A 16,595-nucleotide genomic window follows, 5' to 3' on the forward strand; every position below is an offset into this window, starting at 1 on the left:
AAAGCTTTTTGTAATGTAAAAATCCTGTACAGATTTTTTTTTAAACAAGTGTTCCAGTTCTCAAGAATGACTGATATATAAATACAATGGTCAGGTACAATTGGTCACTAGTTAGAATATAGAGGTGTCTTTAATATATATGTGTATATGTATAAGACAGTTAACTCATCTGCAGCCATCTCAACTATGTTCTGGATTTATAACCAAAGAAGAATAGATAAACCTTTGACTATAATCTGGATAGTAAAAATTGCATTTCATATTTATTGTCATCACTTCTAGTTTATTTTTCTATTTGTTTGTTTGTATGTTTGTATCAGGTATTAACTTTTCCTTCTTATGCCTAGAGGAACATCAGCTTCGAACCCACATGTCACACATCAACTGGGGGACAGTCATGGACAAATCAGAGTGCATTCTGAATTTGAATGCACTTCTCCTTCTGAACACAGTGTGGCATCAAAGAAGCACAAACAAAACATGCTGCTTTAAACCTCGACAGCCTGAATGTTATCCAGGCAAGTAGGACACCTTCTTAGATCAACATCCCTCCTCACAAGCAGTCACTGCCCTCTGATGTCATCAGTATGCGCCTCTAACTAAGATCCAGCTCTGTGTGTGTCAAGCTGTTGTTGTTAATCTTTCAGCTGCTCTATTCATGGGGTCCCAGAGACTGGAGTTTGGCCGTTGGATGGGAACTGAGAAACCTAATCAACTAAATATGAATCTGAGTAAATACAAAGTGCAGTTTTTAAATGATGATTTCATTTATTAAGGGAAAAAAGTTGTCCAAAACTGCCTAGCCCTATGTGAAAAAGTAATTGCCCCCTAAACCTAATAACTGGTTGGGCCACCCTTGGCAGCAACAACTTCAATCAAGCATTTGCGATAACATAAAATTGTTATCATTCCTAAGAAAATTTATGTAAATGCACAAGGCTCGTGAGCTTAGTCTTTGTCTACATATCCTCCACCTAAGCTGACACTTCTCCAAATGATGGATGAGCTGGTAGAGTCTTTGAAGAAGCCTTGTTTTGGCTCTTGAGGGAAAGTTCCACCTGTGTAATTATCTGGTCTTCGTCACACACCTGCCATGAAGCGGTTTCTTCAAGTGATGGAAAGGAAGAAGTCACAAGGTCAGGGGGGATGAGGCAGAATTTCGTATCCTGACACATCATGAAGGAGGCGCACAATGTTGTTAAGCGTGAGACATTTTGGTATTGACCCTCTAGCAGCATCATGCGGGACTATACCATGGGCTTTGAAAACAAGAAGAAATTAACGTACTAATTTCCGGAGACATCATTTAGGCAAATATCTCCTCTTTTTTATATGGATTTTATGACAGCCCCATTGAAACAACCAAAGTAAGAAAGACATGAAACAGAACCAGACCAAACACCAAACACCATTCAACTTCTTTCTCTGGACTGATCTGATGTCACTGAAAGAAGAAATCGTTTCTGTATGAAACATCATCAGTTCAAATGTTCATCTTGCTTGTATTCAGCAAGTGCTGTGAAGTCAGAGGCAGTTGCTTTGAACATATTACAGATTTATACACATAAATACACTATTTTCCTATACAGCCAGCCTTTTGGGCTTTTGCTGTAGATTTCGTGCGAGTTCATCTTTTTCATTGCTTGTTTAAATATCTTACATCGTATCGGGGCAGCATGGTGGCTTAGCACTATGTCCTTGCACCTTCAGGGTCCAGGTTTGATTCCTGTCTCTATGTGCATGGAGTTTGCATGTTCACCCCATGCGTAATGGGTTTCCTCCTGTTTCTCCAGTTTCCTCCCCCAATCCAAAAACATGCAGATTAGGCTAACTGTCCTTCCCAAATTGCCTGTATTGTGTGAATGAGTGTGTGTGTGTGTGTGTGTGTGTGTGTATCCAGCAATGGACTGGCACACCATCACGTCTGAATGAGGGGGTGCACATACTTTTGCGCCTGGAACTGTCTGATAATTGACAGGCTGGACGCGGTGGGCTGTCCCTCCCAGCGGAGGCGGGATGTGTCACTCAGACAGCTGATCAATAGCACGTCTCCAGCCGCCGCTGCGCCCACGTCCGCGCGCAGTCACAGCGCTCTGCGCACCTGCCTGTCGGGGCTGAGCGGACCAATGGGCTGCGCGGGGAGGCGGGACATGGAGGCGAGTCGGTCGCCTGGTTGCATCCTTCCGTGATGCTGCTGTTTCTGCTCTAGCGGGTTGGGTTTTTTTTTTTTTTTTTTTTTTCTTCCCATGACCGATTTCTTTATTCCAGAGTTTTCGGAGAGTCGCGACAGAGACGGGCCCGGTGTGATCTCCGGGGGAGAGGGGCTATAAGAGCGGGCAGGAGGGCGCTGGGGCGCCGGCGTGGTCCGGGCTCGCGCTCCGGCCTGATGATGATGATGATGATGATGCGGGTGGATGGATGGATGCTGCGCGCGGCCCTCTAACCCGAGTTAACGCCATCGCGCGCCTTTAAAACCGATCTGAGTCATCAGTGTGTCTTTGTGTCTAACTGCAGGTCCGCGCGCTCCGGGACTCACAACCGGGCCGGTGTCCAGCGCTCGGACCGCCAGTCATGGGCAACACACCGGCCGCAAGAAGGGGCAACGAGATGGAGAGCGGTGCGTCCACATCCGTCCGTCCGTCCGATCATCTCTCTCTCTCTCTCTCTCTCTCTCTCTCTCTTGCTTTCTCTCCTTCCTTCTATATCTCCCTCTCTGTTTCTCTCTCTATGCTTCCCTCTCTCTCTCTCTCTACATCTCCCTATCTTTCTATCTGTCTCTCTTTCCTACTGTTTCTCTGTCTCTTCTTCCATCTCTCCCTCTATCCTCTCTCTCTCTCTCTCTCTCTCTCTCTTATGCATCTACCACCTTCTCGTCATTTGTCTGTATCTCTCCCCTTTCTCATCCAAATGTTTCCCTTTTTTCTTCATCTGTCTCTCTCTTTCATCATCCCTCTATAACACTCCCTTCCTTCACCTCTCTGTATCCTCTCTGTTCATCCCTCTCCCACCCTTATCTCTTCTGTATCTCTCACCAGCCCATGATATATATACACACACACATATATATATATCGCTGTATCGTTCTCTCATTATATATCTGTATATTTCTCACCATCTCTTTGTATCCCTCTCTTCATCACTCTGTATCTCTCTTTCAATCGCTTTAAATCTCTCCCTTCATCTCTTTTATCTCTATATTTTCATCCCTCTGCATCCCTTCACATCTTCAACTGTGAAATCCGTTTTATTGCCTCGAACAGCTTTAGGTTTTCATAGTATAACGGTTTGGTAACAGTAAGTGCACTAACGAAACAACATGTAACGAAAAGAGCTCATTCGAGTATAAAACAATAAATGAAAAGGAAATTGTACTGTAGTTTCTAAAAAAAAAATCTGATAACTCGAGGTAAAGAGGAAAATTGTGTTTAAAAAAAAAAGCAAACCAGGTAGGATGGATTTTCAGGTCAAGAAAATCTATTTGCATCTTGGAAATCCAGGACAGCTGAAAGTTTCGCACCTCATGCTCATTTGCATATGAACATTTACAGCAGGAGAAAATTCACCTTTCTCTGTGCCCATGAAAATGAAGGTAGTCGACCTTCAGCTTAAAAACAAACAGCAATACGGAAATTATCCGGTCCTCTTGACCAATACCAGATGCTAGAGTGCAGCACTTCTTTTTATTTCGATGAATTCGATACAATACAACACGATATAATAGACTACGGATTACGGACAAACAAAATGGAGATCTGTAAACAAAATAAAACAAATTAAAATGGAGGCATGCAATTATCAGGCTATTGCAGCATACTAAAATGAATTCAACCCAACTCTCAGGATATTAAGTGTGCTTAATTATATATATATTTTTTTTTCCTGAATGGCAAAAGAGAGCTGTAAAATAAAAAAAAATATAGAGTTTTTAAGGTCAGCCTGATCACTATCTAGATCCAAATATATCTGATGTGGAACAGGTGCCACATAGCCTTACAGATATCCTTCCTGATGCAACCCTTCTCCGTTCCTCAGAAGCATGTTGACTTGTGCAGCCGAAAGTATTTGTACTCTTGACCATCACACCAACATGTCCTCATTTAACATCGCCAACCAGATTCCACTCTTCTGGGAAGGCTTTCCACTAGAATGACTGAAGATTTGTGATTATTCAGGTACAAGAGCATTAATGCGGTCAGACACTGATGTTGAGGAGGCTCTACTTCCAGTTTATCCCAAAGGTGTTCAGTGGGGTTGTGGTCACAGTTTTGTGCAGGATGCTTGAGTTTTTCCACTTCAAACTTAACACTTAACACACCACGTCTTTATGGAGCTGTGTATGTGGACGGCAGTGGATTAGGAGCATTGTCATGCTGGATAAGGGTTTGGGTCTCTTAGTTTCAGTGAAGAGATATAGTGAAGCTATAGCATACAGAGACATTGCATACAGTTATGAGCCAACAGTTTGACAGGCCCTACATATGGGTGTGCTGGTCAGGGTGCATATACTTTTGGATATATAATGCAAAATTTCCCAGCTAGAAATGTCTAATATGTTGGAAGTAGCCGATAGACTGCTAGACTGTGCACATCAAGAGTGCAACGACTTGTGCAGCAACTCAATGGCTATGACAGTGCCATGTGCTAGAGCCTTGTCCAAGAAGGAATCTGTAATGTTAAACCCTACCGAGTAAACTTCAGTGAATTCTGCATTCAACCAACTATGTAAAATGGAAACTGCATAATGCAATAAGTAAAAAGACACCTAATTCATTTGACTTCCTTCTGGGCTTCTTCCTGGATGCACGTTTATAATATCCAAGCAGATGAAGATACCTTAGTGTGGTTGATGGTGTCCCATAAGAATCAATAGTGATACAGGTGTCACAAACCTTTTAACAGTCCCTAAGTGACATCTAATGAACATCCTGTGACTGCCTATGACGTAATTTCCAAATTGTGTGGGTTGCAGAAGTGACAGAAATAAATAATACAAAATTATTGTCATTTAACAATTCTAATGCTTTTATTCACTTTAACAATTCTAACGATTTTTTGAACAAATTGATATAAAACAAATTAAGAAAATATTGCTGTAATATCTTCCATAAAATTGTCAGGAAAAAAAAACACCATATAACATATTTCAAAATGTGTTCCATATGACCCATTTTGTCTATGTTATATCTCCCATAATGTTCTTTAAAGGAGAAATGGGTCTGGGCTCTTATGGGTTAATTTGGATTTTTCTACCAACTCTGAAGCTTTTCAACACTGGTTGGTCTCAACATCATGTGAGCAGGACAAAGACAAAGTCTTTCAAGTCTTGACTCTGTTGACATTTTACTCTATTCTTCAAAATTCTGTTGAAGGTAGAAAGGTAGGTTCCAAGATTCCTAGCTAATTGTCTCTAAGAACATTCACCCTTAGACTGACCAACAATGAAAATCAGAAATTTCATTTAAAGTATCATTTCTACAAATTGACAATTTAATGAAATCATGCTACAAATGCTTACAAATATATCTGTTCCAGTCTTTAATAAAGGGAAAAAGTAGCAGACATAATAACAGCAACACATTTTGGCGCATTCGTTTTGTTATAAACCTATGGGGGTGTGTGTATTTTTAGCATGTTCGTTTCTATTGAGAAGGAACAATGTGGCATTTACTAATCTGCTGATAATGGGTACTCAATACTGGAAAGTCACTACATAAGTCACTACATGTAGATATATATGTTTCCTGAAATTAGATATTTTAATTACGTCAGTGTGTTGCAGAATTTCTTTTGCCAAAATCTGATTTGTTAGCATAATCAAACTAATTTCCTGCAGGTAAACATTGTCTTTTCCCGTTCCAAGCGAAATGTCTCAGTGAGCAAAAGAAACAGCAGTGCTTACCTTGTACTCTATAAGGCTGAACGTTTTTTGCATCCCTGACCATGTGTTGAAAAACCTACTCCAGATTTGTCCCCTTCTTCACGTGCTCCATTCTTCTGGGAAGGCTTTGACAAAGTGGTTAGTGGGAAAGAATCCATATGGCTGTAATGGACAGGTGTCTACATACTTTTGGACATATATAGCAGTATAGGTTTGTGATGATGTTCTATGTGATTCCTCCATAGTTAAAGAGTTCTTGGCCCTTGCCAGGGAAGACTTCCTCAGGAAATGGGAGAATCCAGCTCAGGTAAGAATGACTTTGAGACAGTGTTGGGGTCATAGCCTCTATGCTATTAATGACAACTTGCAACATGTGACATTGTGCTTTACTTTGGTTTCAGGAATTCTAAATTTAAAGAAATTCACTGTATATTTCAGCAGAGCATCCATCAGGGCACATCTTTCCTTTTTTTCTTTTTTTTCTCAACACACACTGTCAAACACAAACACACTCCTACTTATCATCTGTCTGCAATGTGCATCCTTCAGATCGCTAGCTTTAACAGGCTTTGTTTGCACTGCCTCTGCTTCTTTATGTTTAAAATATAGAATTTAAAAGAGTGGACATTTTGGTCCCCAGAATGGTACTGTTTCAAGGCGTTTATATTTCCCATGACGGTCCTGTTGCTGGTGCTGGGGACTCATAGTGGAGGTTAACAAACCATGGCTGAGATTTTATTCCTGACATCACGGCTACATGAAAAGGAAAGGAAGAAAGGAAAGAAGGAGAATGAGTTACAGTAGCAAAAGTTACAAGTACAATAAGCTGGCATGTTACAATGCAACTAATCTCTATGTAAAAATATTAGTAAAAAGTATTAGTGATGGAAATCACCAAGGATCGTAGCATTTGGCAATTACAACCTCCAATGGCCAACAGCATATAACTTTTTTTTTCACTGTGCCATTAATTATGTAACAAAAATGGAAAAAAATAAAAAATGTGCCAATATTAAGTACCCCTTACTACTCCTACAGGGTTTAAGGGTGTAAGTTGCAGGTGTTGCTAATCAGCAGCTCTTGATGAACTGACCATCAGCAGGTTTGCAGACCTTAGAGTTGCTATTGTTGCTGAACATCAATCTGGAAAGGGTTATTAAACCATTACCAAACAATTTGGAGTTCAACATTTTACAGTGAGAAAGATTATTCACAAGTGGAAAGCATTTAAAACAGTTGACAATCTTCCTAGGAGTGGACGTCCCAGCACATTCACCACAAGGTCAGACTGTGCAATAACCAAGAGCTCCATCTCAGATTCTACAGGCCTCACAAAGCATGTAAAATGAGCAAGTCCATGACACAACAATTAGAGGATGACTGAACAAGTATGTTTTTTTTTTTGCAAGGGTTACCAGAAGAAACCTCTTCTGTCAAAAACGTACATGGAAGCACCACTGAGGTTCACAAAACTGCATGTACATTTACACAGCATTTTGGCAGATAAACCTCATACCCACTGTCAGGCTTGGCAGTGGAAGGGTCATGATTTGGGTCTGTTTTGCAGCCACAGGACCTGGGTCCATTGCAGTCCTTGATATACAGAGTTCATGTTCATCGATTCATACGACAAATGTGAGGCCACCTGACTAAAAGCTAAAGCTGGACTGAAATTGTGCCATGCAACAGGACAATGATCCGAAGCATACCAGTATATCTTCATCAAAATGGTGAAAAAAAGAATCAGTGTTTTGGAATGGTTCAGACCTCAACCCAACTGAAAGTGCAGAACCTTAAGAAAGCTGTGCAAAAGTGAATGCCCAATAAAGTCATACAGGAAACCAAGCTACTGAATCATGGGGGTATTTAGTATTAGTTTTTTGGGGGGAGTTTTCATTTTTGAGAAATAAATAATGATTTTAAAAAAGGGTTATACATTTTTGTTCTTCTGAGGTTGTATTTGCATAATTCTAAGACCTACTACAATCAGATGAATTTTATTATATTTTTACACAAAACACATATAATTAAAAGTAATAATCTTTTAAATTATTAAACAAAAATTTTATTTTGGAATCTGTGTGACAATACATGAATTTCTACACATAAGAATCACAATGAGATTTTTTCACAATCTCTTACAGTATAGCATAAATAAGTTGGCATTATATATTTTTTGTTGTGTGTGTCTGTGTTGACTTAGAATACGGCGTCTCTGGATCAGTTTGATTTGCTGAAGACTCTGGGAACAGGCTCGTTTGGGCGTGTAATGCTAGTCAGACACCGCGAGAACGGCCAGCACTATGCCATGAAGATCCTCAACAAGCAGAAGGTGAAAAAGCTTGAAATTTATACATCGTCCAGCCAATCAGGACGTCACCTAATTTAAACGTTATTTTTATTTCAGCTATTCTAAAAGAGACAATGAAAATAGTTATAATGGTTGAAGGCTGTGCTTGTTGAAGCTCCTCAGGGAATCTAGATTTCATGAATTTGCAAATTAGGAACACACTCCTTCCCCCACTATAGTTGCTAAAAAAATATATGTTCCATGGCCTGCATTTGCATATTAGAATCTGATTGGATCTCCTATTTTATGATGTAGTAACACTCACCAGTCACATGTCCATCCCTCTCTCTCTCTCTCTCTCTCTCTATCTCTCTCTCTCTCAGGTGGTGAAGTTGAAGCAGATTGAACACACTTTGAATGAGAAACGCATCCTGCAGGCGGTCAGCTTTCCTTTCCTAGTACAGCTTGAGTACTCCTTCAAGGTGTGTGTGTGTGTGTGTGTGTGTGTGTGTGTGTGTGTGTGTGTGTGTGTGTGTGTGTGTGTATGCACATGTATGCAGGTTTACGTGCACATTTTTTAATTCACTGTAATATTAAGGGGATGTTTATGGGATATGGTGTTATAAATACTGTGTGTGTGTGTGTGTGTGTGTGTGTGTGTGTGTGAGTGTGTGTGTGTGTGTGTGTATGCTGGTTTACGTGCACATTTTTTAATTCAGTGTAATATTAAGGGTGTGTTTATGGAATATGGTGTTATAAATACTGTGTGTGTGTGTGTGTGTGTGTGTGTGTGTGTAGGATAACACTAACCTGTACATGGTGATGGAGTATGTTCAGGGAGGAGAGATGTTTTCACACCTACGCAGGATCGGCAGGTTCAGGTGAGCCTTTACACCCTTTCTGTACATTTGACTTTTTCAGACATTAATAAAGTTAAACATGTTTAGTGATGATAAAGTTTTCCAAAGTTTTTTAAGAACATTTTTTTTACCCATGGTTCCACCATGAACACTAAAACAAACTTCAGTAAACAACATATTGGGGCATTATACTGTATACAGGTGCATCTTAATAAATTAGAATATAATCGAAAAGTTGATTTAAACAATCAGTACAATAGTGAAACTCGTATCATATAGATTCATTAAACACAGTCTGATATATTTCAAGTGTTTATTTCTTTAAATTTTGATGATTATGACTTACAGCTAATGAAAAACCCAAATTCACCATCTCACAAAATTAGAATATTATTACAAAAAAAAGAAAGTGAAAGTGCTATTAAAGTTCCTGGTAGACGACTGTGCTGAGCTTGGACCTGATAAAACACAGGGGACCAACACCAGCAGAGGACATGGCTTCCCAAACCACCACTGACTGTGCAAACTGGACCTCACTGGACCTCAAACAACTTGGATTCTGAGCCTCTCCTCTCTTTCTCCAGACTCTGGAGGTCTTTCTTGATTTCCAATGAAATGCAACATTTAATTTCATGTGAAAGGAGGATTTTGGACCACTAAGCAACAGCCCAGTCCTTTTTGACATATGCCCAGATGAGACACCCCTGCGCTGTCTCTGGCTCAAAAGTGGCTCCCATGTCCTGGATACATCTGTGTGTGGTGGCTCTTGAAGCACCGACTGCTGTCCACCCCTGTTGAATCTCCCCAAAATTCTTGAATAGTCTTCGTTTCACAATCCGTTTAAGGCTGCGGTATTCCCTGTTGCTTTTGCTCCTTTTTCTACCACATTTTGTCCTTCCATTCCATGTGCTCGGATACAGAACTTTGTCAGCCAACTTTTTTAGCAATGATCTTTACCATGATTGTGAAGCTTACTGAACCAGACAGAGAGACCATTTTAAGGAAAACGTTGCAGGTGTTTTGAGTTGATTAGAGTGTAACTGTTTCACAATATTCAAATTTTTTGAGAGACTTTTGAGAATTTGGAGTTTTCATTGGCAGTAAGCCATAATCATCAAAATTAAAAGAAAAAAAAACATTTAAAATATATATATTTTTATTAAATTACTGAAATAAATAAACACTTTAATGATATTTAAATTAATTAAAGATGCACCTGAAGGCGGCTAGGTGGCTTAGTGGTTAGCACTATCGCACTGCACCTCCAGGGTCCAGGTTCAATTCCCCCTGCAGGGTCTGTGTGCATGGAGTTTGCATGTTGTCTTCAGGTTTGGTGGGTTTTCTCTGGGTACTCCTCCCACAGTCCAACGATATGCAGATTAGCCTAACTGGCGTTTTCAAATTGCCCGTAGTGTGTGAATGACCATGGATTGGCACCGCATTCAGGGTGTACCCCGCCTCTTGCCCTAAGTCTCCTGAAATAGGCTCAAGTCCCCCTGCTACCCTGTACACAGGATGAAGTGGTAAAGAAGAGGATGAGGATGTTGTGTCTCCCCCTAGTGGTAATATAACTGATTGCTGAATTTAGAACCCCATTAGCTGTTGTGTGAGGGATTTCTACAACGAAATGTGAAATATACATACAGTTTTCTGTAAAGAAAAGGGAAAACTTTTAATAGGTTTTTTGTAATGTCATTGTGATGTCATTTAAGTTAAATCTCATTTTAATAAACAAGCAGTTTGACAGCAAACACTTTTTATTTTATGTTTATTTTTTGGAAAATTTATTGTAAAATGATTCAATTTAATTTTATTTGTATAGCGCTTTTAACAATCGTCGTTGTCGCAAAGCAGCTTTACATAATCAAAAGAATTATTTAAGTTTGTATGGAATGTGAATGTGTATGAATCAAAATGGTCAGTTTGTCCCTGGTGAACAAGCCGAGGGCGACAGTGGCAAGGAAAAACTCCCTGAGATGGTAATAGAAAGAAACCTTGAGAGGAACCAGACTCAACAGGGAACCCATCCTCATCTGGGTGATAACAGACAGCAGGGATTGATCTGCATTCATACTGTGTGTTAGGTGGCAGCCAGTTCAGGTATAACAGTTGATGTTAATTGATGTTAATATGGAATCCAGGTAGTTATTAATAAATAAATAACCATTTCAACGTGCAAAGGTTTGTATCGCCCCACGATAAATGAAACAAATAACTCTCTATATGTATATGTGTGTGTGTTTGTGTGTGTTTGGTTCCCTGTGTGAGTGAGTGGTCAGGCTCATGGCTTTCCTTTGATCTTGTGTTACCCCAGTTCATCATTTCATCTACAGAGAGAAAAGACAAATAGACAGTTCACCAATTATTTTCTCTCTCTCTCTCATCTCTTTCTTTTTCTTTTTCTCCTCTATTTTCCCTCTGTTCATACAGTGAACCTCATGCTCGGTTTTATGCATCTCAGATAGTTCTGACGTTCGAGTATCTTCACGCCCTGGATCTCATCTACAGAGATCTGAAACCAGAAAACCTCCTCATCGACCAACAGGGATACATACAGGTCTCTCTATCTCTCTCTACTACACACACACACTTTCAGAGTTTATCCTACACCCCTGTGGTAAAGCGAGAACCACCGCTCGCTTATGGACGTGGTAATGTTCGTATAAGGTGGTAAAAAAATGATGGCTCCACCCGCAATAGCACTTCGGTGCAAAGTGATATTTATTTACAGTAGTAGTTATTTACTGTCACCTTGCACCTCCAGGGTCTGAGTGTGATTCCCAGCCATTTTGTTTTCCTCCCACAGTCCAAGGACATGCAGATCAGGCTAATTGGCATTCCTAAATTGCTCATAGTGTATGATTTTAGAAAGTGATTTTTATTTTTTTTTTTACGCCAGATGCCCTTCCTGACGCAACCCTTCCATTTTATCTGGGCTTGGGACTGGCACCGCTTTGGTGGGAAATTGGGCACTGGCTGGCAGTCGAACTCGGGCCTTCCACATGGCAGGCAAAACACCCCTACCACTGAGCCACCAGTGCCCTCTCTCTCTATATAAATTTTTTTTTTTGTTGTTTTTGTTTAATTGAAGTATACAGTACATATCTGTGAGTTTTGCTAAACTGGTTATTTACAGTTAGTGTAATTTAAAAGGTTTATTTAGGAGAAAGGCCCAATGTAAAAGCTTAATGTAGCACAATATACTGTAGCAACAGTCCGTGTGGTATTTGACACTAATCTGTAATCATTTATATCGAAACCCATCTTGTGTCTGAGTGACTCAGCAACAGTTAGCATACATGTGCATGTCACATATGCATCCTGATTGATACAATGTAGCTTTATAAATCAGGGTAAACTTACAAAAAATATTCAGAGTTGTAATATTAAAAGATTTTCTTTATAAAAAAAAGACATACATAAAAAATGTACAAATAAGGCTGGCTAGCTAGCTAATGTTATAAAATAGGAGCAAAGTTAGCTAGCTAACAGTGGACAAATTGACTAGCTTCAGCTAGCAAATGTTAGATAATTTCAATAAATCTAGCCTTCTCATATTAGACTAAAGACTGATTCAAGCTAGCTAATCGTTATTAAAGAACTATTTAAAAAAAAAAAAGACAGAAAAACGCCTATATGGATGTCTCAATGTTCTTTTTTTTTTGTTAGCTCGTGATGAGTGTTTAATAGATGAGTAGGAGTGGTGAGTTAGCATAGATTAAAGGTTTATGGTGGAGCTTGGTACTCGATGTAGTGTTTAACATGTGTGTATTCATGCAGGTGACAGACTTTGGCTTTGCAAAGCGTGTTAAAGGTCGCACATGGACGCTGTGTGGCACACCCGAGTATCTGGCTCCAGAGATCATCCTGAGTAAAGTAAGTCTCAGAGCTGTTTCTGTTTCTTTCTATCACTTATTTGCAAATCCGGTGTGATGTGTTAAAGTGGGGTGGCCCAGTGGCTTAGAGGTTAACACTGTTGTCTTGTACCTCGAGGGCCCGGGTTCGATTCCTGGCCAGGTTTGATTCCCGGCCCTCTGTGTGTATGGAGGTTGCATGTTCTCCTCGTGCTTGTTGGGTTAATTGGCGTTCCCAAATTGCCCGTAATGTGTGTGTGCCCTGCCATGGTGTACCCTGCCTTGTGCCCTAAGTTTCCTAGAATAGGCTCCAGGCCACCTGCGACCCTGTATACAGGATTAAGTGGTATAGACTGGATAATTACTGCAGTGATTAATATGGTTCAACTAGAACAAGTTTTGTAACCCTGACTGATGTGATGATTCTTAAACAACTAAATGTCAGAAGACATATGCTGTGATCATGGCAAAGATGTTACTCTGTTTCAGAAGCGTCACCTTAAGGTAGTAACGGTGAGGTGAAGCCTCATGTGGTGTCAAAGCTTCCCAGCCAATAGTTTGACCGAAAGGTTGATTTCATGAAGCTTCATTCAATGGGTTATTGTACTGCCATCTCGTGGACAACTTTTGTGTAGCAACTAGATTGAACATCGCAAGCCAAAGATTTTGTGTGCTTTTTCCTTATTCATATATTATATAAGAAGTAAACGGAAAGTCAAATGTGAAACCCAAACAAATGTTTTCTCGAATTCTTGGCTTATGAATTTAAGAATAAAAATCTCCGAACCGACACGCCTCAACAACATGCTCAATACAAGCTTCAGAGCTTCTGTGTCACATAAAATGTACATAAATACATTAATGTTCATCATTAAGCAAAGAAAACAAATAATGAGATTGCTGAATCTCATAAAATTGGGTTGAGAACTGTAAAACCTATTATTAAAACTTGTAAGGATAGGGGTGACCCGTCATATTCAAGGAAGAACTAAACTTTTTGTTTGTTTGTTTGTTTGTTTGTTTGTTTGTTTGTTTGTTTAGTTTTTTAACTGATCCCGATTGGAGATCATTTCTTGTTTGGTTAAATCTAGTTGTCAACGAGAAAAACAACAGTACAATTATGGCTTTGTTTAATAGTAAAAGTAAGAGCATTTCTACTGTACATGCTTAATGCAAAGAGAACTTTAGGGTTTGGAAATAAACAGTGCCTAGTGCCTAACGTATAATGTGCTTTGGGTGCAGTGTTATGATCTTCTGTTGATCAGGTCTAGCTTCAGCAATGTAACGTGCCCAAAAAATTGGGTCAGGTGACAACTTGAATGTACGGTATGACCAGGTTTTTCCATCAATAGATTTTTATTTTCTTCCCTGATGGCACGGACATGTTCCAGGATGACGATGTCAAGATTCATAAGGCATTTTCTCTCGCACACTGTCTCCCTCGTGTTCTCTCTCAGGGTTATAATAAAGCAGTGGACTGGTGGGCTCTGGGCGTGCTGGTGTACGAGATGGCAGCCGGGTATCCTCCATTTTTCGCAGATCAGCCAATCCACATCTACGAGAAGATAGTCTCAGGAAAGGTGACGACTGACACACACACACACACACACACACAATTGAATCTGTTCCGTGTTGCTTTATGTGTGTTCATACAACTTCAGAATCACTTTTAAAAGCGCCGTATGTAATTGTGTGCAGGTGCGTTTTCCCTCACACTTCAGCTCAGATTTGAAGGAGCTCCTGCGTAACCTGCTGCAGGTTGACCTCACCAAGCGCTATGGCAACCTAAAGAACGGTGTCAACGACATCAAGGGCCACAAATGGTTCTCCACCACAGACTGGATTGCCATCTACCAGAGGAGGGTAGGACACACACACACACACACAGACGCACTTGCCTTCATTTACTAACCCACACACACAGGCATCTGTGCAAACAAAACCTTTATTTGTGCTATATCATTAAAACTCTGATTGAAAATAAGTATATACACTTCTTCTTTCACTGAGACTGAGACACAGAGGCCACACCTCTGTTAAACTAGGACAAAAAGTCCACGCCTTTTTCCCTGAATTTAAGACAAAGACGCCATGCCTCCTTCACTCAAACTGAGAACAATGCTAAAGTGTGTGTGTCTGGGTGTGTGTGTGTGTGTATGCATGTGTGTGTTTTAGGTCGAGGCTCCATTTATCCCTAAGTGCAGGGGTCCGGGGGACACCAGCAACTTCGACGATTATGAGGAGGAGGAGATCCGCGTGTCCCTCACTGAGAAGTGCGCTAAAGAGTTTGCCGACTTCTAACGCGGCAGAGCGAGAGGACGCAGCGAGGAATCAGCATGATGGATGTTTTTCATTTCTGTGTGTAGAATCAGTGCGAGAAGCTAAAAGGAGCACAGCGACGAGCCAGACAGGACAGACACCGTTGCCTTCGCCATCCCGTTTCCTCCTCCACCTTTATTATGTTTATTGTTAATTTTTGTCCATGTGCTGTTCGGCACGGCGACAGGGACGTGTTCGATTCGACGATTCGTGGAGCGCTCGACTCAGCCCGGCATCTCCGCAACAGACTGTTGCATAATAAGTGACATGTTTTGATGCTTTATGTTTCTTTTAGGCCTGTGTGTTGCTGTAAAGTTTTAATGCATTGAATGGACGATGGTGAGAAAAAGCCATGATTCGATAATGTCTATAGTATAGAGCATAGAGCTTATTATTATTATGATTACTATTATTATGATTATTATGATTATTATTATTATTATTTGTTCCAGGAGCTGCCTGCGTCTCGGCGTGTTGCATTGATCGGTCTCAGACGTGTCACGTGTGAAAAATGTGCCATGAGATTAGAGCCCAGTGACGGAGCTCGGCGCTTGTTTCGTTGATTAACGGTCATGACACGTCCGCTGAAGACCAGGAGCGTGTGCACTCCGCGCCCTTTAACATGTGGAGAGGTGGTGAAAAAAAGAAAGAACCTGGCATCACACTTTCATTTACACCCTTTTTCCTGGAGGGATTGATGTTTTCTTTTTTTTTGCTTGTGGAACATCTGTTTCGATGCTGCTGGATATTTATCAGGAATACGTTTCTTCGGCTGCTCAAGCCGATTCAACAAACACTTCGCAAACACGTGTAAATCAGATACGTCGTATTGATTAGAAAACGGACAAAAGTTATTTATCCGTGTGTGATATGAGTTGTGATGTCAGAATTGCAACAATTTAGTCTTTTTTTTTTTTTTTTTTTTTAGCTATAATCATGTGACAATGAAAGATTTGTGCTGTTTTAGGCTGCTTTCACACTTTTTAGATGCAATTAATTTAATTGAATGTTCAGTTCAATTTCTTTATTTAATGCTTTTAACAGTGGTCATAAATTTCAAAACAATCACATTAATCAAAAAATCTAATCAATTAAAAAAAATAACTGACTAATGGGACGGTATTCTTCAGCCAAATCTACAACGGTCAGGGGTGCAAATAAATGCAAGTAAAAGTAAGGATGATTCTAAGGACCCCTGAGTTTCCTGGGGGTCCAAAGCAATTAAAAAGTGTTGGCTTCATCGAGGATGTGGTCCGGAAAGAAGCAGTAGACGTTTTGAGAGGCCAGGAGGATGAAGGAGAATAAGACCTACAATTGGCGGCTAATATAACCGCCTGGATTCCAGCCGCTGTCAAACCATGAAGAAGAAGCAGAAGAAGGTTGTGGATCCACTA

The 16,595-nt window shown here is 40.3% G+C and overlaps 1 protein-coding gene across 1 annotated transcript; it reads left to right on the forward strand.

The window, feature by feature from the left end:
- Positions 1–2,513: 2,513 nt before the first annotated feature.
- On the forward strand, positions 2,514–16,318 carry prkacab (protein kinase, cAMP-dependent, catalytic, alpha, genome duplicate b). The gene is made up of 10 exons (XM_053476994.1): positions 2,514–2,617; positions 6,124–6,185; positions 8,082–8,210; positions 8,552–8,650; positions 8,967–9,049; positions 11,459–11,585; positions 12,809–12,904; positions 14,340–14,462; positions 14,581–14,745; positions 15,058–16,318. Exons 1-10 carry the CDS (start codon positions 2,572–2,574, stop codon positions 15,181–15,183), a joined length of 1,056 nt encoding a protein of 351 aa, XP_053332969.1. The 5' UTR covers positions 2,514–2,571; the 3' UTR covers positions 15,184–16,318.
- The last annotated feature ends 277 nt before the right edge of the window (positions 16,319–16,595 follow it).

The sequence above is a fragment of the Clarias gariepinus genome, chromosome 18 (assembly GCF_024256425.1).
Source record: "Clarias gariepinus isolate MV-2021 ecotype Netherlands chromosome 18, CGAR_prim_01v2, whole genome shotgun sequence".
Lineage (NCBI taxonomy): Eukaryota > Metazoa > Chordata > Actinopteri > Siluriformes > Clariidae > Clarias > Clarias gariepinus.